Source organism: Patagioenas fasciata, chromosome 12 (genome assembly GCF_037038585.1).
Source record: "Patagioenas fasciata isolate bPatFas1 chromosome 12, bPatFas1.hap1, whole genome shotgun sequence".
NCBI lineage: Eukaryota > Metazoa > Chordata > Aves > Columbiformes > Columbidae > Patagioenas > Patagioenas fasciata.
This window is the reverse complement of record NC_092531.1, coordinates 14260818-14287850: the sequence shown is the minus strand read 5'-3', so window position 1 is coordinate 14287850 and position 27033 is coordinate 14260818. Positions and strand designations below refer to the sequence as shown.

At 46.1% G+C, this 27033-nt stretch overlaps 2 protein-coding genes across 2 annotated transcripts; one reads left to right on the top strand and one right to left on the bottom strand.

Moving 5' to 3' along the window:
- Positions 1–441: 441 nt before the first annotated feature.
- Positions 442–21577, bottom strand: ANP32A (acidic nuclear phosphoprotein 32 family member A). The gene is made up of 8 exons (XM_065846994.2): positions 21015–21577; positions 6770–6919; positions 6496–6618; positions 4852–5050; positions 4547–4645; positions 2977–3074; positions 2047–2107; positions 442–1855 (listed from the first exon to the last, which is right to left on the bottom strand). Exons 1-8 carry the CDS (start codon positions 21066–21068, stop codon positions 1794–1796), a joined length of 846 nt encoding a protein of 281 aa, XP_065703066.1. The 5' UTR covers positions 21069–21577; the 3' UTR covers positions 442–1793.
- On the top strand, positions 17552–23996 carry LOC139828981 (uncharacterized). Its single transcript, XM_071814134.1, has 5 exons — positions 17552–17587; positions 19033–19936; positions 20467–20839; positions 22516–22646; positions 22923–23996. The coding sequence occupies exons 1-3, from the start codon at positions 17552–17554 to the stop codon at positions 20568–20570; spliced, it is 1044 nt and encodes a 347-aa protein (XP_071670235.1). The 3' UTR covers positions 20571–20839; positions 22516–22646; positions 22923–23996.
- The last annotated feature ends 3037 nt before the right edge of the window (positions 23997–27033 follow it).

Here is a 27033-nt window from a genome sequence, read left to right as displayed (position 1 = left end):
GCAGTAAATCACAGTCTGAGGTGACCAAATCTTGATATACTGACCCCAAACTCCATGTACTGACCCCAAACTCACACACCTGAACCACAGCACTTCTCTCGGATGAAGGAAACCAAGAGTTGGTTCTTCTGGGCCTGGATAAACAGGGACAGGATAAAACAGCAGAAATGAACATGTTTAACTGCAGTAATTGTGCTGGTAACACAGGAAAAAGCCTCAACCTGAAAGAAAAATGGCATACCGTTATTTGCTTTAAAGCCACAACCTCTCCCTTGGTTTCACCCGACTGTGGCTAAGAGTAGTTTTTATGGAGCTAAACGCCATCATCAGGCTACTAAAAATACCAGGGAATTTACCAGACTAGCTTAGTAAATGGCTTTTTTTTAAAGGTATGTGATTCCTTCCCAGTGGCCCATTTTACTCAAATAAGCCACAGAAAAATTGTATAAAAAGATTTATTGAAATTCATCAATGACAAACAGACATAAAACTCAAAGTTTGGCTCTTCTGGGAAAAAAAAACAAAACAAAACAAAAACAAAAAACAAAAACCAAAACCTGTTGCAAATGTATTTATACAGATGAAATATTGACTAGGAAATACAAGTCACTTCTAAATCTATTTTAAAGAGGGATATGAAAGTAAAACTGTACATTCACTAGGTATTTTCAGTCATTTTACTGACTTCCACTAGGTAAGAAAATACAATTTTGTATTAGTATCTCGTGCTTGAGTGTATGAAAAGAAACCTCCTACCCTACATGCGGAACCGCCTCCTGTATTTAGGTTTGTAAAAATTTTCAAAGTATATAGCACAAGTGGAAGTAGTTTCTCATCACTTAAAATTGACTAGGTGTTATATATTACAGACCAAAATAGTACACACCTTATTTAAAAGGGTTGAAACATTTTTTTATTACAATTGTCAAATTCATTTCACTAGTAACTCAGGAATTAGGAACACTTTTTATATATATTTATATATATACTTAAATGCCTGCCATTTTCAGTGTATTGGCTATACCCTAGCTGAAAAAAAAAAAAATATAACCCCAAAACAGAAAGGAAAACACACAACACACGGGGCAGGAAAGGGAACGGGACTGCAAATTCACCCCACAAACCAGATCCAAAGGAACACCCCCAAAAAACCAACAAAAACATTTGGTCACTATTTACAAAGAGCGAAAGAAAAGGTACCTAGAAAAGCAGGGAAAGCGCTGGCTGAAAATGGCAGTCATTCACGGACAGGTCACCATGCCGCTCTCACCCTGTTGCTGTGGGGGGACATGTGGCCGAAATTTGCGGCATCCGCCAGAAAAACGCTCCCAATGGATTTAGTGACTGGTAGCGGTGGAAAAATCCCAACAGCCAACGCGATTCAGCCGCCTCAGAACAAAGTATGTGTGTTTGGGGTTTCATCCACTGATCTTGAAACTCTCTTTTTTTTTTTTAAAGATGTCTAACTATCCACTCCAATAATAAGAAACAAATTACCACTTGGTTTATACTTACTATTGCAGTTACAGGGACTAAGAGAGGGACAAAAAGAAAAAAAAAATCAAAATGAATAGGAGGAGGAGTGGCAGTAAAAATAGTATTTTATTCCCTTGCCCACCCAGTCTGCTTCTCCCTCTCGTTCCCACAGCAACATTACAATCAGAAAAAAAAAAAAAAAAAAAAAAAGAAAAAAGAAAAAAAAAAAGAAAAAAGGGTTGGGGGTGTGGGGAGGGGAAATACAGGGTAGAAACAGTCAAATCACAATAGGAAATTTTCAAAATAGGTTATTCAGTTTAGTCGTCTTCATCCCCTTCATCTTCAGGTTCTCGTTTTCTCTTCTGTCCCCGTTCTTCATCTAGAAAATAAAACACAACTTGAATTATATGACTGCTGAGAAGCTGAACAAGTTCGACAAGCTTCTGCTTTGGCAACTGGCTTGTTACCAAAGGAGCAGGAACACAAACACGAGCCTGCTTTTTACAAAACGATGTTTTAAAAAAAAATAAATTATTCTTATCTCTAGCAAAAAACAGATTACTGGCATACCGGGCTCATCTTCATCTTCATCGTCATCCACCTCACCATCGTTGTAGCCTTCTTCATCCTCCTGGATTAAGAAAGGAAGAATTTAAAAAGTCGGTTTCAGTGCAGGACCATTCACAATTTGGCAATATCCAACAGCATTTTACAACTGAGGGAAAGTCCTTGAAGCATCCTAAACAAAAACTGAACAAAGAGGCAGACACTTCCCACATGCTTATATAAATGCAGAGTTTTGCTGCAGTATAACTGGACTCTGGTCCAAGTTTTATTGCAGAAAATCAGAAGCGATTGTAGCAGCCACTTCTAGATTAAAGTCCTCAACGAGAAAACAGTTTTATACCTCACGTTGATACGTAACTGAATATTTTGTTACGATGTCCTGAGTTTAGTAAAGCTGGATGGCTGGTCAGTAGGAGACAGCACAAGTTCTGAGGGCAGAGTTAAAGCACAACCAGACATCCCCAGAGCCTGAGGAGCTGCTGGTGCCATTGAGAAGAGACTGATCAACCATTCAGGAGTTAAATATTGATATGTGGCTGGCTCAGCACACCCCATACCGAGCTGGACCGCACCACGGAGTTCAGCATCCTCAGGAACCACAATGTACATGGCCAAGGAAGAACCTCGTGAGAGCCCAGGGTCAGTAATTCACGTACCCCTCTCTCGTCTGTACCCCCAGCTCTTCTCGGGCCCCACAGACCTCTCTGCGGACGTTCCCGACAGTATTTTTGCCATGAGGCCAGTAAACAGGATGATTTCACGTCACTGGTCACTAGATGGCAGCTGGCTCATATGCAGGGATGCCTCAAAGCCTCCCCCACCTCAAAAACCAACCACACGCTCCAAGTATGCTCCAACTTTTGGTCCATTTCTTGCCCAACTGTTACCAGTTAGAGCATGTTCACAGCCATTATTAACTGCACAAATCTTTACCTCCTCTTCTCCACTCACATCCTCCTCTTCTCCTTCTTCCTCCTCCTCCTCATCTTCTTCATCTTCTACTACCTGAGCATCATCATCATACTCCTCTTCTATACAGACAAACAAGATTAACCACTCAGACATTGAAAGTTTACTGTTTTTTTCCAACATTTCCACCCAAGAAGTGACCTCCTATTGACAAAAGGAGTGAACCGAAAGCCTCATGTAAGGGCAGGACTGAATTAAAAGCAGCTCTGCAGCTGTCAGATGTGGTCTTGAGCCACTTTAGCCTGGTGACAGGGCTGTGCGGCAGCTGCACCCACACTCTGAGGCGCTCTGGGGCTGTGGGGACCCAGTAGTAAGTCACAACAGCCTCAGGAACGCTTTACATTCAGCTGCTCCACTTCCCACTACTAATATTCTATCATTCTCATACATGGTTTCGAACCCATGGGACACTCGCAGCTCTTCATCTGCAAGCGTCCATCTGCTCCCACCAGAACTTGGGCAGTAGAACTTTCCAATCCAGCTGTGCATGAGGAACCCTCCCCAGGGGACACCTCTCATCTTGACGCTGCCAGAGTAACACTCAAGGGTCACACAATCCATCTTGGTGTCTGCAATCTCATTTCAAGAGGAAAGACATTCAATGCAACTAACCCAAGCAACAAACCAGACTTTTTTTTCCCCCATGCTGCAGGACTGGTATTATGGAGCTTTTTTCATGCATTTGAACGCAGGCTCAGACTCGTGCTCTGAAGCTGTCCCTGCGGAAGCCGCGTGCCCTGCCAGGTCCTGCTGCGGCACTCACCTCTCACCAGCGCTCTGGGGAAAACTGCAAGTCCAGCTATTCTGCTTTTGCTGCGCAGTTGCGTTTGGAGAGTCCAGCAAATTCCCCAAACTCAGCCAGATCCTCGTCTAACGGGTACACTAATGCCAGGGAGGCAGAACAGCACCTACAGCACGGTGGGACCCACTGTGTATTCTCCTAACGTTAAAAAGTTGCTGCTTCGTTAGTGCCTGTCACAAAGCCGACCCAGAAAGGCTCCAACACACACTCTCCTCTCTGCCTGATACCAAGTGGTTCACTTTGTCCCCACAGAGCAGCTACAACCCCCTGCTAGTGCCTTAGCTTCCTAATTCCTTGACTCAGATACATTTTTGTATGCCCGATCTGGTTCTCCACCCGATCCTTCTCCACCAGGCTCTACAACTGCTCACCCTTCCCTGCTCATACGGTTCCTGGAAAACCACAGCGTGTCCTTTCTCATCCATTTCTCCCTCACATCCTCACCCCTGGGGTTTTCTGTTCCCTGAACTCTTTCAGTGTCCTTCTGCTTGTCTTACTGCTCCTCCTGGCACCTTTCTTCTACAGCCTTTCACTAGAGGTACAGCTGAGAAAGCAGCTCTTCCAGGCCCTGCCCATCTCCCTTCAGAGGACACCAAGGTCCTGCTGCACATCAGTGGGAAGAAGCTGCTGAGAACACCCTTCTCCTGCCAACACCCGAGCTGGAAGCAAAGCGTACCACGCAGCACATCAACCTTTCAACTAATGCATGCCAAGCTGCACAAATTCACGTACCATCTTCATCTTCCTCCTCGTCGTCTAAGCCCTCCACGTAGCCCTCGGCATCAGAGTCCGGTGCTTCTTTGTCGTCCCGGTCTTTCACTAGAGATAAGACTGAGAAAGTAGCTCTTTCAGGCCCTGCCTATCTCCTTTCCCCTCGTTCCTTCAGAGGACACTGAGGTACTTCTCCTTTACATCAGCCAGGAAGGAGCTGCTGAGAACACCCTTCTCCTGCCAACAAGTCAGAGCTGGAAGCAAAATGTACTAGGCAGCATATCAATCTCTTAACTTACGTACACTAAGTAGCACAATTCACATACCATCTTCATCCTCCTCCTCGTCATCTAAGCCCTCCACGTAGCCCTCGGCATCAGAGTCCGGTGCTTCTTTGTCATCCCGATCGTAGCCATCGAGGTATGTGAGTTGCGGGAGGAGTTTGAATACGTTTTCTCTATAATCGTTCAAGTTGGTTACCTCACAATTGAAAAGATCTAGACTCTTCAGGTTTTCTAACTTTTTCTGCAAAGAAAGAAAAGTCTCTGAAGTTCGGCATCACAATAATTCTCTATCGAGCAGAGAATGCAACAGCAGCCAGAGTTACTGTGCTCAAGTGCTTCCCATGACAAAAGAAAGGGTTGTTTTGGTCTCTGTCTACTAAACTGGCATGGAACAGAAATCCACAATGCTTGGCCACTGCTGTTTTGATGTCTGAGAGGGGAAAATCCTCTCTCTCACATTCAGCATCTCGTAAGTATAGGACTGAAGTCTGGAAAGAGGCAATGTGCAAAATTACACATGCTGCTAAGAATAAATAATAGTCCAGTCAGTTACCCCAAAAGCGTAAGGCAAGATATCAGAGCCAGCAGCCAGGTGTATTTAAAACTACTCCTTTCCTTGGAAAAAGAAACAGACTATTCTCTGGACACAAGAATTTTGCTAACAGATATTTCATAGAACTTTAATGATTGTACCTTAGTCTTCGGAAAAACAGAAAAAGGCTTAGAAATGCAACAGGAATTCAATTCCTGGTTTTAACATTTTTTTTGGTAGTCTGCATTGCCCACTGCACTTCAAAGGCACAAGCAGCTGAGGATTTGTATCAACACCTCCCTTCTGAAGTTCACCATGTAGAGCAACAGTGGCATCAAGAAAACAATGAGCCTGAAACCGGGAGCAGTTACAATCCTTTCTCTCAGCTGTTTGCTCTGTGAGTTTAACGGTTCTGCTCTTCCCTTCTGCTGCGGGAAAGGAGAGCTGAGATGGACCGGCTGAGAACTGTCCCCAGACATTTTAGCAGCAAGTATGTGGGAAATAAGCAGGAGCCAAACCTCTTCATTTTTTGAGCAAAGGGCACACAAAGCAAGAACTAGAAAACAGCATGACCAGAACTGCTTTTTGGAACTGCAACCTGACAAACGTGATCTCAGCAATAAGCAGCACAAGGAGGGCGAGTAGGCAATGGAGAGCAGCAGGAAGCAGTTGGGAGCTGGGTGAGGACATAGGGAAAAGATTCTTCACCCAGAGGGTGCTGGACACTGGAACAGACTCCCCTGGGAGGTGTCACAGCCCCAGGCCTGACAGCGTTCAAGAAGAGACTGGACAACGTCCTCAGACACATGGTGTGAACTGTGGGGGTTGTCCTGTGCAGGGACAGGAGTTGGACTCTGATCCTTGTGGGTCCCTTCCAGCTCAGGACATGCTATGATTTTAGGGAACAGAATTTTTAGATTTTCAGGGAAAAACACACTGAGCTCCAGCAGAGTGCCTGGGATCCAGCCCAGGCCACGGCGGAAGCCGCTAGAGGGAAGCAGCGCTCAGGCTGGTGGGACAGCCCCGGGCCAGGCTGAGCTCGCAGCAACCTGCCCGTGGAGATAAACTCCAGAAACGCCCCACTGTAAACTGCTTCGGGCCTTCCAAGCCTGAAATGCCTCCTCACAAAATGGGCTTTTGTTTCAGGAACTTACCAGAGGTTCTATTGTACCGAGATCTTTTATTTTGTTGCCGCTTAGATTTAGATGCGTGAGGTTCGGACACTTTTCTGCCAACACTTCCAGTCCTCCTGAGATTCTGTTGTCGCTTAGCTCGAGCTAAAAGGCACATAAACATCTTGAGGTTTTAGTGCAAACAAGTACCACAAAGCAGTTTGGCCAGCTAAATGACATTTTTATACAAACAGCTATTTCACACATGCAGTATAGTGCAAAGAGGGAGGGATATGGCATAGGACATTTTATTTACCTTCTTAAGTTTGTTTAACTTTGGTAAGTTTGCCACTGAGGTTAAGCCTACGTTGATTGTACTTAAGAATTCCAGCTCTTCAAACTCATCTGTGAGGCCTTCAATTTTGCCTTCGTACGACCTACAGTTGTCAAGAACAAGTTCTTTAACCTGGAAAGACAAGAAAGCAAGATGCGCATAAGACATTCTGTGTGGAAAACATAAAGATTTCACTTGCAAACAAAGGACGACACGGATCAGGCAAAAATGAAAGGGATTCCAGTAAAGTGGCAAGTATGCAAAAAGTTATTTTGAGCGTCTGACTCCTCCTTTTGCTGATGTGGTTAGCAGTGTCTCAGAAACACAGATATTTGGCTATGCCTCAACTGCCCACCTGTGTGTTGTTCTATGAACGATGTAGACAGCTCAAAAACATTAATCCTGGTTTAACTGATTTGTTTGTTATAAGTAGCATGGTAAATGTAAGCAATAATCAGACTGAAAAAAAAAAAACCAACAGGAAAACAATCTATTTATTTTTAAACTAACCTACAACTTTGACACTCCGTACAACTCGTGTGCTATTACAACGTATCGTCAGTTTTTAAAACAGCTTCTCTCTGCATGCAAAAATTATCAGAGTTTTTCAAGCGTGGAGAGATCACCACCTGCTCAGACACTCCTGAGACCTGCAGGAGGTTCTGGGGACCCTAAGCCAGGTCTTGGTGAGTGCTCAGCGCAGTCCTTATCTCACTGGCCCCTCTGCAGCAGGGAGGCTGCAAGGGAGAGGTGGAGATAATGTCCCCATGTCCCCGAGCAGCACAGGACCTGCAGGACAGCCAGAGCCGGGCGGCCCCACTGCTGTGTACGACTCACAGGCCGCACGGCTTTGTTGGGATTTATTTATTTTTTAACCAGAACACCGCTCTTTTTGCAGGTGCTATCTTCAACGGACACAAACCAACAGCGTTGATGCAAAAGAGATGCTAAACACACCCCATCCTGAATAAAACCACTCCTTTTCACCCTAACGCCAGGTCGGCCTTGCAGGATTCCAGTCCCTGAGCAGCCAACACGGTTTTGTGGGGCTCTGGGGAAACTGTCACCAAGGACTGTCACCCCAAGGGTGGGCCCACCCATTCAGGGAATATACAGACATTTTTCACATCAACAGAGAATTCCTAGAATTTATTTCTCTCCTATAAAATACCCAGGAAACCCATCGTTCCACATGCACCATAGTCCCCATCCTGTGCCTGAGGTTTTTTTGTAGGTTTGGAAAGCAGGGGGGGAGGGAGGGTGCTGCTTTACCCCAAGGATCAAACAAACCTGCAAGAGTGGTGTATGCAAGAACACGAAGCAACTCTTCCCTTCACACCAAGGACAGTTAATATGCAAATATTTCATTTTCTTAATTTTTTATTACTGTAATCCCGCAGCACAGAGAAGCAGCCTATGTAGCTTTATAGCTTCAAACAACATCCCTAGATTTCTAATTAAATCCCAGGCACTGAAGTCAATAGGGAAGTCGGCCCAAAGCAACATGAGAGCACAAGTGATTCATTGAGAGTAGGAGGATCAGTGTTAGACAGGAAATACATTTTCCAAGACTCTACAATTTTCCTAGAAGAATTATGATAGGGAATGACTACCCAAAAGTCTTCCAGAAGAATTTTACGTTGTTAGAAAAAACCAAAGATCCAAGTCCTGATCCCACATATGTCTATTCCACTGAGGGGAAACAAAACCCCCAAAATGAACTACAGAAAAAGATCCTCTTTGCTTTGAAATTTGGACAGCATGAAATCCATTTTAAATGCAAACATGCGTATCTTCTTACTGTAACAGTATTTAAGTATCACGAACCTCCAGTGAGATAAATTTGGGGACAAATACAGAGTTTCCTCAGTCATCTGCTTCACACACACACAGAGAACCCGCCAAAAAAAAAAAAAAAAAAAAAAAAATAAAGAAGCTCCACCCCAAAGCCAGAGCACAGAGCCTCCGCTCCCCGTTTGTCTCCTCGCCCAGCAGCACCAGAGGCCCCTGCCCGCCCCGTTATCACCCCGGCCAGGGAGCAGCACCCACCTACGGACACGTTTTGTGGGCAGGACGGCAAATGAGAGCCTGTGGTGGTGCATAGCTGGACAGCCCTGATGTCTTTCCTTGCCTTATCCTCTTCACAAAGGAAGTTTGCAAGAGCAGGCACGGGAAGATGAAGCGGCGAGGCAGGAGGGAAACGCTCACAGCTGCCAGCGTAGTTTAGGGTTGGGTTTAGCTCTGAGTTATGCAGGAGACCAAAGGCACAGAGCTAAGCTGCACCTAAACCCCACACTGAGAAAGAACCAGCATCTGCTCTCACCCTGGAGCTGGGACATCCAGCGCTGCATCCTCCCAAGGATGGAGGAGAGGCAAATGGGAAACCGGACAGAACCTTTCTGAGGGTGGAAAAGAGATTTGAGGGGGAGCTGGAAATAGTCACAGATGTAGAAAATAAAACAAAAAAATACAGTGGCACAAAAGCCAACTGTCTTCTACATTTAGTTTGCTCTTTTTAGCGCAAGACTGCTGCCTCCTCTCCACCTTTCAGAAAACTTCGACACAGAACTGCAATCCCCTCCTTTGCCGAGCCCGGTACCAAGATACCAGCTCTAATGGGAAGCTCTCACAGAATAAAACCAGTCAGGTTTGCAGGGGGTGGAATGCTTGGTGGAATCGAACGGCTCGTTTAGGAAGCGGCAGAGCAACAGGCTCCGAACACTCTGCAAGAACAACCGCAGCAGCGTCGTCTCAGTGATGTGGTCAGTGCTACAGTAACACACTGAGTTGCTTCTGAGAAAGCCTGACTCCACAACATAAAATTCAAGTCAGGATTAAGATGATTTTATGTTTGAAGAGATTTAAAAACCCTGTAGAAAACACACATATGCAAAAGGAGGATGAACTGGGCTCACAGGGCTTCTCCCAACTCTGCTGCCACGTGCATACTCGCTGCACCATACCCGATTCTCTCAAATACACTACAAGCAATAAAAACTACCATCACTAAGTACTAAAATTAGTCTCAGCTATTTGCCCGTAACCCCTCAGCCTGCAGTCCTGAGAACCCCGCTCTCACTTCCCATCTCCTCCCCAAAAACGTGCTGTCGTGCTTCAGCAGCCACACTGTCCTCCCGGGGAGGGCATTGCCCCCCAACCCCACTGGGGGATTCACAGGGCACTTTTCCAGGGTCTCTCCTCACCCCTCAGCCCTGTCCAGACCCGTTCCAGCCCCGAGGGGCTGTGATCACGTAGCCATGTCTGTACGCAGCTGGGGAGAAGAGGGAAGGTGATCGCAGTAAAGCTGCATTCCATCTAAACCAGCTCACTACCATGAACGTATGACAGGAGGGCTAAAAACCTACTCCTCGTTTGTTTTTTCAGATGTCTTTGTAATCTTAAAGGAAAATTTCAGCTCCTGAATCACTCTCCAAACATCTACTGAACCTCCCTGAGAAGGCACAGTAAGATACGGCTTTTACATTTCTTTCCTCAGATTCTGTCACCGAAACACAGAATAAACCTTTGCCAGATGGAAGCACCCCCAATGAACACGCTTTCTGAGTCTTGTCATGTATTAATACCTGAAGGAGAAAAGTGGGTCTCAGTCGGTCTGAACCCATTTAGTTGTATCGCACTGTGGTCTCCAGAATATCAGACACAGAGAGGAACCGCCAGAATTAGGGAGGATGATCGGTTTGGAAAGATAGGCTACGGGAATAAGTGTCCTCAGCTAATTTGTGTTTAGCTGCATCAAAGACAGGAAGATCCAACTTGCAGAAGTTTACAGGGTCAACATGTAAGCAAATCAAAGCACTAATTGGAGTAAGTGCTAGTACAAGGTAAGGACTAGCACAAGACGAACCACGAGCTGTATTTTTCTTCCCTCTCCCAAAAATACCACTCCACGGTGAGAAAGAGTGGAACAGCAACATGCCGTCAGTAACCAACCACCCCAGATAACACCGCAACCCTTACCCAGCAGCTGGGAAGGCACCCGCAGGTCAATGTCGAGCAGAAACCCTCAGGAGCCGCTGGCAAGGTTGGTTCCTATCGTGTACAACCACATCTCCGATAGCATTTACGGTAAGGGACCACCAGTGCTTGGCCGGGGATGTTACAGATCGTACAGCTCCAACAGCCCAGCTCAACGTCCTGCCCTGTCCCCAGGGCTCTCCTGTCCCTGTTCCCCACCCAGTGGGCACCATCCCCTTGAGCAGGTGCCCCTGGGTGTCCCCACACTCCTGCGCCAGCTGCATTCTGTGGCTTGCTGCTCTCAGCCCTTACTTTTCTGCAGCCACATACAAGCAAGTAGATTGCTGCTTCTCCAACAAACTCTCCAGCCCACACACTTCGGACCTGCTCTCCCTGCTCATCCCAGTTTCTATTTCTGATGGTCCCAGATGCTTTCAGCACATGACATCACATCTCTGTTAACTGTGCATGACAGCATCCCCCATACCTCCTCATGACATCACACTCTGCATTACTGCCTGCTTGATAACCAGGGCTGTTATCTGTTTCCTAGTACAGTCAATGCATTACGCTGTGCTCCCAAATGCATATATGGTATCCTTAAAATAGCCACGGGGTGCACTGTGGGACTCCAGTGAACTCTTGGATTAAGTACAGGCAACCACGTGTGAAGAGTCACTAGATTTCATGGGAGTCACCATAAGTGACATCTAGAAAGAAATTTTTTCTGTTGAGGGTGGCGAGAGCCTGTCCTAGGTCACCCAGAGAGGTGGTGGATGAACCATCTCTGGAGACATCCCAGGCCAGGCTGGACGGGGCTCTGAGCAACCTGAGCTGGTGAAGATGTCCCTGCTCATGGCAGGGGTGGCACTGGGGGAGCTGGGAAGGTCCCTTCCACCCAAACCATCCTGTGATTCTGTGACACCTGGGACTCACCGTGCAGGGTTCCAATCAGACCTTCCTCTGCCTCTCCATGAGGGCCCACACTCTCCAGTTATCAACACATCCACGATCAATAGAATACAATTATACAAAGATAACTACTAAGCTGCACACATTATCACCTTAACCTTTAATCTACATTTTTGTTGTAACATGTAAAAAGGCAAAGTCTCTTACTTCACAAAGACTACAGCCCTTGGGGAACGGAGACCCACGAACTTGGGATCGAGTTCCCGAACCCTGCTCTGTAATTGACAGCTTAACAAGGTGACAGAAGGACACAGCTGTGAACATCACTTTTAAAAGATAAAAGGCAAAATTTACAAGTACAAATACCATTCTGCTGGCTTTACAAGCAGGAACAGCAAAGGCTGTAACATCTCATTTTCAGCACAATGGACCAGATGCTTTTGAAGTGTATGTTGCATATGGTACCCCTAGGACAGGAACATCCCACTGTGTGGCATTTTCATGGAAAAAAGCAGGTAAAGACAAGGGTGTTAACTCTTGTCTTGCACTGCTTGCAACCAGGTGATCCAGGGGAGCACTGAGAGAAGTCCTTCATACCCCTGAACCCAATGGAAATTTCGTTTGGAGGAGGGCAGAGCTGTGGAAAGAAGGGAGGACAGAGCAACAGAAGCCTGTTGTGGTAAGTGGAAACAAGTCCGAATTCCTTTTGAAAGCAGAGACCGCTTGATTCTCTCCCAGATGCAGCAACATTTCTTTGAGACACCTGGGGTTGTGTCTTTGGGTTTTTTTTGGTCTCAAAAGCCTGCCGAGTCCATGCCAAGCCCTGCATTGCCCCACGGTACAGACTGATCGTTACTCTCAAGAGCTGGGTCCTTCTGTTCCTGGACTGGGTTCTAGATCTGTACTCCCAGATTTGGGGATCCTTGACCAGAAATGGATCTCCTTGGTTTTCTATTCCACTTCATTTGTGCAGCAAAGTTTAGGAGAAGCCAGCCCTCCACAGTCACGATGTTCCCATTTGTTGGCGAAGGTGTGGGTGTGAAAAGGCTCAAGATAATGCCCAAGCCTTGCAGCAGCCCATTGTTCAAGCCTAGCTCCACAGTGGTGGGAAGCATACGATGTTTTCCATGCTCAATTTTACAAGCTTCCCTCAAGGTACCACTGGAATGAGTGAAATGTTGCATAATTTCCATTTCAGATACTATCTGGAACAAGACCAGGCCAAAAAAACGCTTCAACAAGCAGTCTACTTAATTCCTTGAGCTAATGAAGCTGGTCTGAAGGCTCAAAGACACGATGCTACGTCTGCTCAAAGGTGGTCACCAAAATGTCACCAACTTGAAGAACCAATTTTTTTTTTTTTAATGAAGACAGTACCGCATGTCATTTGCCACCTGCGTTCAAGGCAGATCACAGAATAGAATCAGAGAATCATTTTGGTTGGAAAAGACCTTTAAGATCATTGAGTCCAACCACAAACCTAACACCAAGATCTTCAGTTTCGTTAGGGCCCCCCTAAAGGTCCCCTTCCACCAGTGCTCTGCAACCAGCCCCTCGGTCCCCAGGAATTCACAACTGCTGAAGAAAACAGCATCCACCACAGTCCAGTTCAACAGCAACCTGCTCCACTTTTACCTCTTTTGCCTATTTTATATTCATTCGACCAAGTTGGAACTCCAAATTCTTGCAACGAGGTCCTGTAAAACTACTGCTGGACCTCAGAATTCAGCTATGGTTTCTCCAAATGATGCAAACCTATCCAACTTTCATATTGGAATTCCTCTTCTGCATCTCTTTCTTGGAAACTCCCACCAATACTTTTGGATGCTCCAGCAGAGGGTTTTAGAAGTCCCAAACTGAGCATCTAGTATCACTTTATACAGTTTTGGCACCTCTCACATTTTTCCCCTACCAAGGCATATGGACATGCAAGGACCCTGATGCTGCGCTGAACTATAACGCTGTGGTTCTCACAGAGGTTTACTCCACGTTTGTAAGCTACATCCTACCAAGCGCTTGGTATTTAATTCAGTTCATCCAACTATCATGTGATGAAGAAATTCTGATTTACTCCAGACAAGGGTGCAACCAAGGAACTGCATGAAAACATTCGCTGAGGGACCAACTATCATGCAATGACAACATGGACATCTCTGTGGACACGTGTCACAGCTTGTTAAGTCACTGTCACCAAGTTCAAAGTGATACAGTAGAATAGCAGTTTAAAGCCACGTTTTCAACTCCCCTAAGCTGAGCTCTGTTTACAATAACTCCCACAAGGATGAGCACAATTAGTGTCCTTCGTTTTCCTGCATCACCCCTACCCCAGCAAAGGGACAACAGCAGGGGAGGATAAACAGAAAAATCTTCCTATTTTGTTTATTTGGTTGCTGTTGTGGGGATTTTTAAATCGAAGCTGCTCTGTATTCAGAGACAGCTTAAGGCTGCTCGCACAGCTCAGAAAAAACGTGGCTCAATAGCAACAAATTCATTTTAACCTTTAATATTTTACATAGCATAGCTATCAACCCTGAGAGCTACGCATATGGCTCCAACAAATTTTACATCCCTTTGCTCTGTTCTGAGAGAAACTAAAGGTCCAATACAGAAGCGGCAGAAGGGTGAAGAGTCTTGGCAATTCTGCCCCTTACACTCGTATCTAATTACAAGGCATCTCTAGTACTAAAAAACTTCCAGAAAGAATAATCTACCGTTTTCTTTCTCAAAAAGTAACAGCCCCCACCAAGGAAGCCCATGAGTCACATAAATACACTCTCACACGCTGACAAGGGTCAGTGTAGCCATATGCATAAGCAACACGCTAATTAACCAATCCAGAACACACCCCAGTGACATGGAAAGCTGTTTCATTCAAAAGCGTGTCGCTACTTTTCATTTCAGTTCCTACTGTGAGCAGCATAACTTTGTAAAAACTCCAAATGTTTCTGTACACAGATTGTTTCCAATACCTAAGTGGTTAAATTGCTTGACCTTTGCATTAAATGCAGTTTAATATTCACAATAATGTCGCTTGCTTCTCTCTTCTCTACAGATGGAAGCAGCGACCCGCAGAGTGCTCTGCCACTGTGGGGGACTGCACGCCAGGACTTTGCTCTATGCCTCAGTTTCTGTCTGAGAAACTGAGCACCTGACACCACATCCAAAGTGCTTTTCATTCACTGCCAGCTATTATTGAATAAAACAGAAGCAGAACAGAAGATTGCATTGCACCTTTAGTTTGAAAATTCTTCGGCAAGAAATTTTAAGTGTTTTTAAGCTGAACCATGCGGATTGTTCAGAAGCACATACTTTGATTTGCCCTCAGCAAAGGGTTGAGGTAGAGACCCATGTAAAAAAGAAACACTGCACTGAAATTAAGACTAAGCTTAAGAGCTGCATATTTAATACACAAAGCAGTCTCTGAAGATGCCAGCTGCTATAGAACACACTGGCAAATCACACTTGCAAAAGGTAAGCTTTTCCCAGCCTTTTTTATGGCTTTGAAGGGAAAGTGTTCAACAGACCAAGTCACTGGACAAGCGAGTGCTCTGATAGAGAGCACAACTTTTACACAGTGGTGTAAAGGCAAACCACCAAGGTTTTTTTTTTCCTCTGGAAATGTTTCAAAGGTTGTACTTACATACCCAAGGGCTTCAGGACTGATTTTAGCAACCTAGTCAGAAAACACAGACTACATATTTACTAGTGATTTTGTCTGAAGGAGAGAGCAAGAGAGGAAACAGAGAAAAATTATACACAGAACAAGTCTGGCAGTGTCACAGAAATAGTCGAGAAGTGCCCATCACTCCAAAGCACAACAAATCCATTGCTGCTCTGTCCCCACCTGAGAATTGGCCCTCGCTGCAGACACAGGGTTTGGTTCAGGGAGCTCAGCGCTTTGTCAGCCAACAGTGGGGTGCAAGGACAGGGACGTCCCTTCGTTTTGCCCTGCTCTCCCCAGCACAGCACTGGGACCCCAGAGGCGTCTGGGATCCTGGTCTGCAAACCGCAACCACTCCCATAACCCTCCCTTACTTTTAATGCAGTCCAAAAAGATTCAAGACATCACACTCAGGCATGTCTCATAGTTCTATTTTTTCATTTTCAGGCTTTTCCAACTTACCAATACCTCTACCTTTATGGCAGGAGGATGGGGGGAGTCATCCACAGAATATATGAAATGGGAAGAATCAGCCAACATCAGCCTTATGGGATGTAAACATCAAAGAAAACAGCCACGGATACTTTTGCCACCATTCAATGTACATTTAAAGAGGCATTGCTGATTTTTAAGTGCAGATAAAGACAAATCATTTAAAAAGCCCTAAATCCCTGCACATGATTAATAGTATCTTGAAACGCTCAGAGCTTTTGGTGCACATTTCCAACAGAACAGCGGAAAAGCAGATTCTATTTATTGATACACAACATACAAATCCTGCTGCAAGAATGCATTATAACAGCTATGCTTAACCCTGGAAGGTTTGCACTAAGAAGCTTTATTTTTTTTTTTCCTTGTTTCAACAACTTGTTTCATTTGGTGGGCAGGATAAGAACCCTTGTTTCTTCAGGAGATGTGTTTCTTGCTGGACTAAAACACGTCAACTAAACCCCAGCATTTTTGTTAAGTCAGTAGTGGGACACACACCTGAATCATACCGGAAAATTAGTAACTGTGACTGCACTTTATGTATTGTTGGTCAAAAGGGAATTCTCAAGAGGCGAGTGTTTAAAAAAAAGTACGGTTGGTACTTCCTGGCAGCACGACAGAGAAATGGGGAAATTAGGCAACCAGTTTTAAATCCATTTACTGGTGTTTTTCAATTCTACGTTCATTGCCCCTTAAATATGCTTAAAACTTGGTCCAGGTTAAGAGAATTTGCCAAATACTCCTCTGGTCAGACATGAAACGAGCCTAATTTCAGAGAGGACAGCTCTCACATCGCACTCCTTCTCCAGCCTGATTTCCATGGGCTGCCACCCCTCCCAGATGAGCATCCACGCAACAGGACCCTTGTTTTAGAGGCTTGCCTCTGGAAATGCAGAGCCACGAATGCCACCTGCCACACACACCTGGGGAGGCTGCAGAAAAGGCAGTGACACCCTGTGCACAGACACCCGCTGTCACTCACGATAACCTGTGCACACCGCAGTCTGTATGTGCTGATCTTGTGCCCCCCAACGACTACCGTACCCTCCTCTGCTGCAAACCGACAGCGCATCCCCATCCCATTCTGAGCTTGTTCAACCTGCAGAAAATAAATAACTATCCATCTGCACCCATGCACAAGATGAAAGTATTTTATTAAACGCAGGTCTTTAAGTGATGTGTATCACTTCAAATTATTTACTCTTATTGCAAGTATCACAACAAGGAACTAGCTAGGGGAGAAGAGCCTTTTTATTCATATTCTTTATTTGCAAGATGCTTTGTATAGATGCTTGCACTGAATCTCCCTTCAGTGTTAAAATCTACAGAAAAACAGACAGAAATCAGACTGCTGAGTAAGTTTTAAAGTGCAACATACAAGAACTCTAAGAAATACCTGGTGCTACAGTCAGTATTTTACCACTGTCCCAATTTTGAGTTGCTAAAGCACTAAATTCTCAGACTAAACGAACTAGCGTGCTAGCACTAAACCAGGGAAGATGAATTTTGTGTGTAATTTCAAAAACCTACCTGTGCGTCCCAGGGCTGAGAAGAGACTTAGCATGGAGCTTGTTTCACAGTCTTTGCATTTTACTAATGAGTTTACGATAGGAATTAAACAAGAACACCCACAAACGTGCCCAGGCAAGGTCAGTTCTTACACTGCTACCAGGTGATGGCTCTGGGGAAAACCCACATAAAATAATTGTACTTGGCCAATTTCAAGCATGAAGTTAACTATAATTGAAAACCATGTTGATAAGGTAAGCAAAGTGACAAAAGCTACAGCAAGTGTACTATCATAAGTGACCATTTAAAAAGAAGTTGAAAGATCTGGGGAGAAAGTGGATGCACAAGCTCCACTCTGGCTGTACAACACCAAAAAAAACCATAAAAAATTCAAGCACCAAAATCCCAGACCTCACACCAACACTGAATTATATAAAAATGGAGGGAGAATTAAAAAAAAAAAAACAACAAAACTAAAAGAGGCTGAGGAAGAAAAGGAAGAAACAGCTGCTATACAACCCACTTTAAGACATTTATATTATGTTTTATTAGCCAAGATGTAAATATGATTTAAGGGCTGGTATTAGCTTGCTCAGCTGCACAGCAGCACCATATTCTACACAAGAACTGTATTGGCCAGATCGAACTACAAGATATCAATATAGGCACAGAAAGAACCACAACACCTTATCAACATCCTCTTATCTTTGATTCACAAAAAGTTTTGATCCCGCACACTCTGATATCAGGATGTATTAAACAGAAGACATACCACAAGACTTATGCACATTTGGGTAGAAGCTTCAAAGCAATTATATTCACTTTTATTTTTACCAAGATTTATTTATATTGCACTTGAAAGTTTGGAAATAATGATTCCCCACAGAAGGGGAAATACTACTGTAAGAGACTAACGAAAACAATTTACAGAACCATCCTGTTCATACCCAAACACTTACTAAAATCCATAAATAAAGGACACTGGCATCGGAATAACTTCTAAACTCCAGTTCCAAGTATTTTAGCCAAAGCACTAGCAGGATTTAGCCGAACTTTATTTTAATAGGTATTTTAGAGCAACAGACTTCAAATCGTATGCTGAATTCTCCACCACGCAAATGTCCATGCACACATCTGTAGTCAACGGTTTTAAAAAGTGGAGTCTAAACCAAACACCATTCCCCAATGGCATCTCTCTCCCATTTCATATGAAATCAGGAAGATTTGGCTTTACAGCTAAGGGGTCACATCTGCTACCTTGGCAGGACTGACACACAGAACCCATCGACACCGTTAAAGGCTACCAGGTAAAAAGTGACAGATTAAATAAGCCTTATTTACAACTAAACTGTATATTTCTGAGTTGCAATGAACTCCCACTGGATCAGAGGTTTCTCAACTTTGGCATAAGCCAGAACTGAGCAAAACCTGATCAAAATCCAAGCGTGGCGGAAAAAAAGTCCAGTTTAACAACTAACATACTGCGGATCAAGTCTTTGAATGGCAGGTCTCTTTAAAACGGTGAATAAGCCTCCAGTAGAAGGAGTTATGGATTAATCAGCCGAAACTAAGGGGAAAAAAAAAAAAAAAAAAAAAAAGAAAAAAAGGAGGCCCAAAAGTTGAGACCTACGTTCGGCAGGGCCCTGCCCAGAGGGAAGGCGCGTTCCCCGGCCCCGCTCCCGCCCGGGCGGGGCTGCAGGTGCGGCGGCGCTGCTGGCCCGGTGGGGCCCGCTCCCCGCGGCAGGCCGGGGCGCGAAGGCGGCCTGTGCCCCAATCCCCCCGCGAGATAAAAATAATAAAAATAAAGGGGGTGGGGGAGCGGCGGCTTTTTACCCTCCTGGCTCGTCCCGCTGTGGTCGTCACGAGCCTCCTCCCGCCCCGCGCTCGGCGACGGCGGCGACAAAATGGCAGCCCCGGCGGCTGGCAGTCATGTCGGAGAGGGCGCCCCTCTGCCCGGCCCCGCCGCCGCAGTCGCAGCGCCGGCAGGAACAGCCCCTCCGCCAACGCCTCATGTCGCACTTCCACACACCGCTGCTACCCCCGACCTGCCAGACCGGGAACCGCCGGCGGTGGGGCGAGCCGGGCCGGGGGGTCTCCCCCTCCTCCACGGCGCGGCGGGCAGGGCCGCCGCCCGCGCCCGCTCGTTCCCTCCGCCGCAGCTGAGGAGGAGGAGGAGGAGTGGAAGAAGCGGGGAGGGGGGGAGGAAGAAAAAAAACATGGCGCCGCGTCCTACTTGTGGTGTGGCGCTGGCAACGCGGGGCCGGGAGCGGCTCGGCGGGGCGGGGGGGCGCTCGCCGACCGGCCCCGCTCGCCTCATTGTGCCCCCCGCGCCCGAACAATGAGCTCCCGCGGGCCGCGCAGCGCCGGGTCGGGCCCCACCGCCCGCCGGGGACGGCGGCGTGTGCCGCGGCGGTGGCGGGAGCCCTCCTCCTTCCCCCCCATCCTTCTCCTCCTCCTCGCCCAGGAGTTTTTAAACTTTAAAGAGCAGGTTCCATCGACCTGCCCCGCCTTTGTCCCTCGGACACCGCGCTCGGCCACCGAAAAGCTGCGGGGCCGCGTCCCGCCGCTTCGCCTCCGCCCTCTCCCCAGCGCCCCCCGGAGAGGTACGTTCCCCCTTCCTCCCCTTGCGCGGCGGGGCCGGGGCACACCTCGCCCTGCCCGGCCATTATGCAAGGGCCTGGCGGGGCGGGGAGGGGAGGAGGGGGCTTCCCCGCGCTGCCTTCTGCCTCCCAGCGCCCCGAGTTCGCGCCCCGCCTGGCTCCGGGCACCCCCCGCCACCGACTCATTTGGGGTGGCTTTTTTTTTTCCCTTCCCCTTTCCCCCCCTCCCCGCTTTTTTTTTTTTTTTTTGTCCTGACAAAGTTTTTCTCTCTCTCGTTTATTCTGCGAGACGCGGAACAACAACCTGAAGTCCGGCCCCGGGGAAAGGCGCGGGGAGGGGGGGTGGGGGGACAGAAAAACACGCACACGCACACATCCAGCCTTTTTGTGCGTGTGTGGGGATGGAGGGGGTGGAGAGTGCGTTTTATTTCTTGCAATATTTTTTTTATTCAACGCTCGCGCTACCGGCGGCGATACCCGATCGCCAAAAACGCTAAGCATTGGTTTAAAATTCTTTTCTTTTATCTTCTCAGCATCTGGAGAGAGGGAGAGAGAGAGAAAGGGCGCGTTCATGAGGACTACAAAGTTACAAATATGGCTCCCCAGTCTCTCTTGCCTGATCACTGCAAAGAAATGAAGACGCACTTTAAACTAAACCATTCTCAACTCACTCGCAGTCCCTGTCTGCCTCTCCCTGCCCAGCACCCAGTACAAATATTTGCCAACTAAACACGCCGAGAGAGGAGCAGCAACTTATTTTTTTTTATTTAATGCACGGCGAGCACCCTCCAAGGCATCGCACACCGGCAGAGTCAGGAGCAGCCTCTAGTTTCCCCCTAGACCACAACGCGTGCGCCTCCGGGCACCCCCAAATCGGGGGGCCCCGCCGCACACACACACACACAGGTAGGCACCTCAAGGGCAGCAGCAGCGGCCCCGTCGCCCCCCCCTCACCGCCGCTGCCCCCTCCCCGTGCGCCGCGGGGTTGGGATGCACCCCTCTCCCCCCACCAAAAAAAAAAAATGTGGGATGGATTTTTATTATCGTTATTATTATTAATTTTTTTTTTTGCATTGCTTACATCTGAGGGCGTCCTGTTCCGCAGCTCTAAGTGGATCCTTTTCTTCATGTCCATGTCCGTGGCTGGCGGGAGTCGCTCGCTGTCCCCGGCTCCGCTCGTGCAGTGACACCGATGTGGACCCCCCCAAAGCCAGCGCGGTCAGGGACTTTGAGGGCTCAACCAGCTCCGCTCGGAATCCCGAGCCCCAGCACCGCGGCGAACACTAACCTGATAACTGCGGAGGCGGGCGCTCCCGGGGGCTCCGGCCTGATTGACGTCCGTCCCGACCAACCGCGACGCCGCAACGCGAGGCCGGAGCCAATGGGGCGGGCAAGGGGAGGTGGAAGCCAATGGGGGAGCGGCGAAGCCGGCCAGGGGGACAGCCCGGCTGGGAGCGGAGGATCATTCCGTGCTGGTGGCTGATGGGGAAGGAGCGGCTGCTCAGCCGTGGGGATGGAGCGCGCCCTGATTCCCCCCCGCGCCGCTCCGCTTCCCCCGCCTGCCGGATCCTGGGGGAGGCGCCGAGGCGCGGGGCGGGGAGCGGCGCTTAGAGCCGGAGCCGCCCGGGCAGGGGCGAGCGGCCAGGAGGGAGGGAAAGGTGCGGAGCGGGGCGGCTGAGGGGCGGCGGAGCGCGAGGAATGGCGCGCGGGCCGGCGGTGGCGGGGGGCGGGGAGAGCGCGAGGCGGGCGGGCGGACCGGCGCGCGGGGGTGGGGCGCCGATCTCCTCAGCGCGGCCCTGGCCGGGAGGGGAGGGGAGGGGAGGGGACGGGAGGCGAAGCGGAGCCGCTCTGACCTTTCGGGAGCCCCGCCGGGCCCTGCCCGCGCTCCGCGGGGTCGCCCTGACGGGAGAGCGCGCAGGGTGTCGGTGCCGCTTGTGCCGGACGGAGAGCGGTCGGTCAGCGCTGGGCGGCGGCGCTCGGGGCCCGCCCGTGGGTGAAGGGGCCGCTGAGGGCTCCGGGCAGGGAGAGAGAGGACAGAGATCCCGGGCCGGTGGATTCCCTCCCTGGAAAGCTGCTCTGGATGGGGTGTCCCTAGCAGCCGGGCAGTCTCTGGGTAGCCTTTGCTGTTGTTAGTGTCCAGTTGTTGGATGAAGCGGTGGGGCAGGGTCTGTGTTGCCAATGGGAGGTATGTTCTCCTCTGTCCTCTGCCAGGCAGGCTTCTGAAACGAGGTGCCAAATATGTCCTGGCAGGGCTTGCCATCTGCATCAGGTATTGGATCCTCCGGTGGTGACAAACCTCCGTACTTGTCTCCGTGTGCTTGTGACTGCTTTTATCAAGTATCGAGACTGTTTTCATTGGGTTTCAGTGATAGGTAAAATGTGCCTCATTTGCTTAATGAGATACTGGCTTGTCCGTTTGTGCAGTCACTGGAGTTGGGGTGGACTTGTTAACCTTGCCTGCACCTCAAATTAGAAAAGGCAGGGCTGTAAAAACCCTGAAGAGTTGTTTGAAACATTTCTTATTCAGTATCAACAAAAAGGCGAGAATTGCTGGAAAACTGTCTTGTCTAAATATTTTGCAGTGCAGGATGGAGATACTTCTTTTACCTGCGACATTTGTGGATAAACTCTAACGAATGTAGTTGACAACTAAACACAAGCTCTGTTGAGAGTGTGTGAGCTGGGAGAAGGGCCGTGCTGGATCCAGCCTCAGGTAAAAAGTGTAATTTACGGTACGATATCGCTTACGTTCTTCAATAGGTTAATATTTTTGAGATGGTTTAGGTGTCATGGTTGAGCTGTTGGAGTCGCTGGGTTTCGGTTCTGTCTGTGGCATGGACAAGTAATTTTATTTTTTTGTTGCATGGCACTGGTTTCAACATAATAGGAGTTACTGCAGTAGTTTTAAAATATAAACTTTACAGATCATTTAGGACTTCCGGATTAGGGTGAATTTTATTTTAGCTCTGTTTTAAATTCTCCTTCACAGGTGTGAACAAAGGTGGCCCCTGGTCTGAGGCTTCACAAAGGAAAGTTTGGTCTGGAATTTGTTTTCATGGCACGGGTGAAGACCTTTGGAAAAGAACTTTTACCACGGAAACAAAGTGTCTATAAGTATTAACTAAACCAACATAATATTAGAAAAAAGTTTCAGAGGATACAGAGATAGTTTTTCCTTTATTTTCTCAGACGAATTAATGTGTTGTGTGTTCTCATTGCATAAAGTTGTGTAGAATACCCTCTCCAAACTATTGGGTCAAACTTAATCAAAGTTCCAAGCCAAAATGAAATGTTTAAAAATGTTGGTTTCCACTCTGTCCTATTCATGTTCATGCTTCTTGTATTGCAAGGGTTTGAGAAGTCTTGAGACCTGCCCAGAGGACTAAAAAGGAGTGGAAGTGTTCCACAGGCCACGTATCTCTGTGTCCTATCACAACCGTAAATAAATGTTAAATAACATCTTTACAGAGTACAGGTTTTCTTAAACAGCGATAAAGAAATGACCAATACTTTCAGGATACAAAATCAGCTTTAAAGATGGATATGATTATGCCACTTAAACGAAGGATCTGGTTTTGTTGTCTTTGTAGTAGAGGAAGAAGCTGTTACATTTTGATGAAGTAATCCTAAGTCTCAGTTGAGGAATTTTTATGATGTGTTTCTATGAATAAAGCTGTCAACTATCTGCTCTAGATGTCATTGTTTAGAAATGCTGTGTACTGACAGTATATGGAATCCTGTCTTGCTAGAGTCCTTAACAGAGCAGAACAGCAAAACTGGTCTGAGCTCTGCTTACAGTGATGGGAAACTGCTCTGGAAGATCCCTGGTCGGTCTCCCAGATCAAAGAAGAGATCAAAATATTCTCTGTTCTTATCTATGTGTTCTGGTTTTTAAAGCCCAAGTACAAAGTAGTTCATATTGTAATTCCTGTGATTGCTACAGTTAATGTGTGATTTTTGTACATGGTTCACATACTTGTCCAATTTCTTCATTGGTCAAAGTAATCTGTTGTTAATTGTATGAAAAGGAAATAATAAATACAGGTTTGTGTGTTGAAGCTGATCTAAACACCCACTATAGAAACTCTTCAGCTGTTGCTGAGCCTGAGTTTGGTTTTCATGCACTTCTAGATTATTATCTTTCAGGTTTTTTTTTGATCTAACCTTAAAACCTATTTACTGTAATTGCTGTTTGGTCAATTATGTTATTTCATTGTGTTTATATTTTGTTAAGGGTGGTTCTCCATGTTTCTCTCTCTCCTTTTTTTTTTTCTTTGCAAATACTGCGGCCTTACATTAACACAAGTTTCTAGTGAAGGGCTCCCATACATTAAGCATATGGATCATGTATGAGATCCTACCGTGTTCTACGTCTGTAAAATGTCTGGGTAGCTGAGCATTTGCTAAAATGAGCTGCCGATTGTGTTTTGTGGCTTATAATACGCCTTTGTAAATGTGCTGGGATCTTGTTTGTCCCTGCTGCATCTAGACAATGCATTCCTTCATGTTTTCTGTAACATCTTCTGCAGTAATTTCTCTGCATGTAGATATGGTAACTGGAAGGAGAAAATTCTGTTCTTAAATTGTTCCTCTTCCCTCCCTTAACTTTCGCACCCCCCCAGTGTAGCTAGAGTGTTGGTCATTAGTGGGGAATTTAGAACAGCATTGGTTGCTGGTATCCAGGAATTCTGTGGGAAAAGGACAAAAATGAACATTGGGAAACTATACAGATTTTCTGTCAACATGAACTTACAGTGTGAAGCTCTTAAAAACAACAGGGGAATGCTTCAGGAAGAATTAAAAAAAAAAAAAAAAGAAGATCTCAAGATGTTGTATGAATAAACTCTGGAGCTTACGACTGTTGTGAGAGGCTTGGATGTTGGTGCTGTTTTTTCTGCCTGTTGTTCAATTTAAATCTCTCCCAGAAGTGGTTGGCAAGGTGTAAACTGGTCAAGTCTAAACCCACCAGGGTTCTTGTCTGCTGCTATTTTCTCATTTTTTAAATGTAATCAGCCCTTTGAGAGAGTTGGGCAAGTTCAAAAAAAGTATGGTTTTCAGTGCTTCCTTCTGGGAGTGGTGTATAATTGCTCTGGCTTATGAGTGATTCCCATTGGTTTCTGCATTAATTGCTTGCAAATAATTTACATTTGTGTCACAATATTCTGTTTTCTAGCAGTGTTTCAAGTAAGAGATTGATACTCAACTGGGAAGCTCAGAGAAGAAATGAAGAAAGGTTATTTAAAGCAATGGATGGAATGGGAAGCAGCTCTTTTAAGTCAGCAAATTAGGAGAAGAAGAGGTGAATACTTTGGGTATATCTCAAAACTGGCTTTTTTTTCCAGAGTTGAGTGTAGGATGTTATTTCCCTTCTTATTTGCCCAATATCAGGCATACCAGTGGAGCCTAGAAGTACGTAATTCTGTAAAACATCTATTCCCTTGTTTTGATAGTTTTGCTGGTCTATGGGAATAGACTGATCAATATATATGCCTGTAAACCTTCCATAATGTGTACACCAGTTTTAAAAATAGTTTAAATAGTTTTTACAAGTCTTTTGCAGTGCACCACTTCCTCCCACCTGTCTTTGTTGCCCAATTTCTGTTTGTCAAATATGTTGTTTTATTTTGTGCCCAAACGTTGTTGTAGTTGGCATGCTTTTAGGACAGGATTTAGATGAGTTTTGGAGGTTTGTTTCAGCTGGGGATGCGCTGCATATATTCTAGCAGAGTAAAACAAAAAATCAAAGGTAGGAAAGAAACACGGCAGTTTTTTAGTACAAAAAGTTTGAGAAGGCAACAAACCAAAATTCAAAGCTGAAAAAACATGTAAATGTATTTTGGTGGGAAATACAGTTAATGATGATGTCAAACTGTATAAAATGAAGTTTGTTAAAATGAGTTTGCAGGATTGATTTAGCCATTCCTGAGGATGACAAGAAACACTTGGAAGACTAATTAAGATAGAAAATTTGGAGATACTTGTCAAACCTGTGTGTGTTTGGATAAATAGAAAGGTGGTGGGGTTTTTTGTTTGGTTAGTTTTTTTGTGTTGTTATTTTTTGTTTGTATGTTTGGATTTTTTGTTTGTTCTGGTTTTTAATAGCAGTTTGAGTAACCTAAAGCAACAGAACATGATGTTGGGTTTTCACAAGGCCTGTGCACCAGCAGTGTGAATGTACTTGAAGGTACCGCAGCCTTACTGTTCCACTAGGACTTTACAAGAACTTTTGGGAGTATTTGACCAGTTGTGCTCTTTTCAGGGGGAGAAAAAGGAAATGTACTTGTAGTTTTTATACTTCACAGAATGATTAGGTTTTTATTTAGCAGAAGTACTTCAGAAGAACAGACTGCATTTCTTTCTTGCACTCAAAATAAGAAGCACCTGCTGTAGAAAGAGCGTATTGTACGGACCTTGCTGCCGTGGATGGGGGAGTGTTCGGGTCTGACAGTTTAAGTGGTGAAGATAGAAGTGAGGACAGTTCTTGGGCAAGGGACTTGGAGAGGAATGTGATTCATGGGACATCGTTACTGGCGTAATTACGGGTGCAGCTGCCGTAGTAACTTCTGCCAGTACTAAAAAAAATCTGTCATGTCCAAAGCTTTACTGGTTGTAGTGTAAGTAATAAAGATGGGTGCAGTAGGACTGCGATATCTTGTTCCGTTTGCCAACTTCAGCCCAGCAGATGGAACCATTGCTGCTGGGCTTCAAATTGATGCCCGAGCTTCACAGGGCTTTATGAAGCTGGGCTAAAATTTTGAAATTGTAGGTGGTAAGATTTTGGTTTGTCTTTTCTGTAAATAATAGTGAAAGGGCAGAGACTGAGTTACTTCGATAAAGAGTAAAACCTGTTGAATTCAGGCAAGAAAAAAACAACCCTTATATATGTTCTATTTTTGCATTTCATTACACAAGGGTTTATTTCAGTAATAAGTTCATTTGTTTCAGTATTGTAATAAATAGGACCTTTCTACTTCTCTGTGTGATAATACTTTCTATTTGCCATTCCTTAAACTATAGGTCAGACTTTTCATTTGTTAATATTTGTTTCCTATTATGTTGAATGGAATGTTTCAGGTTTGATCCAAAATGTAATTTAGAGT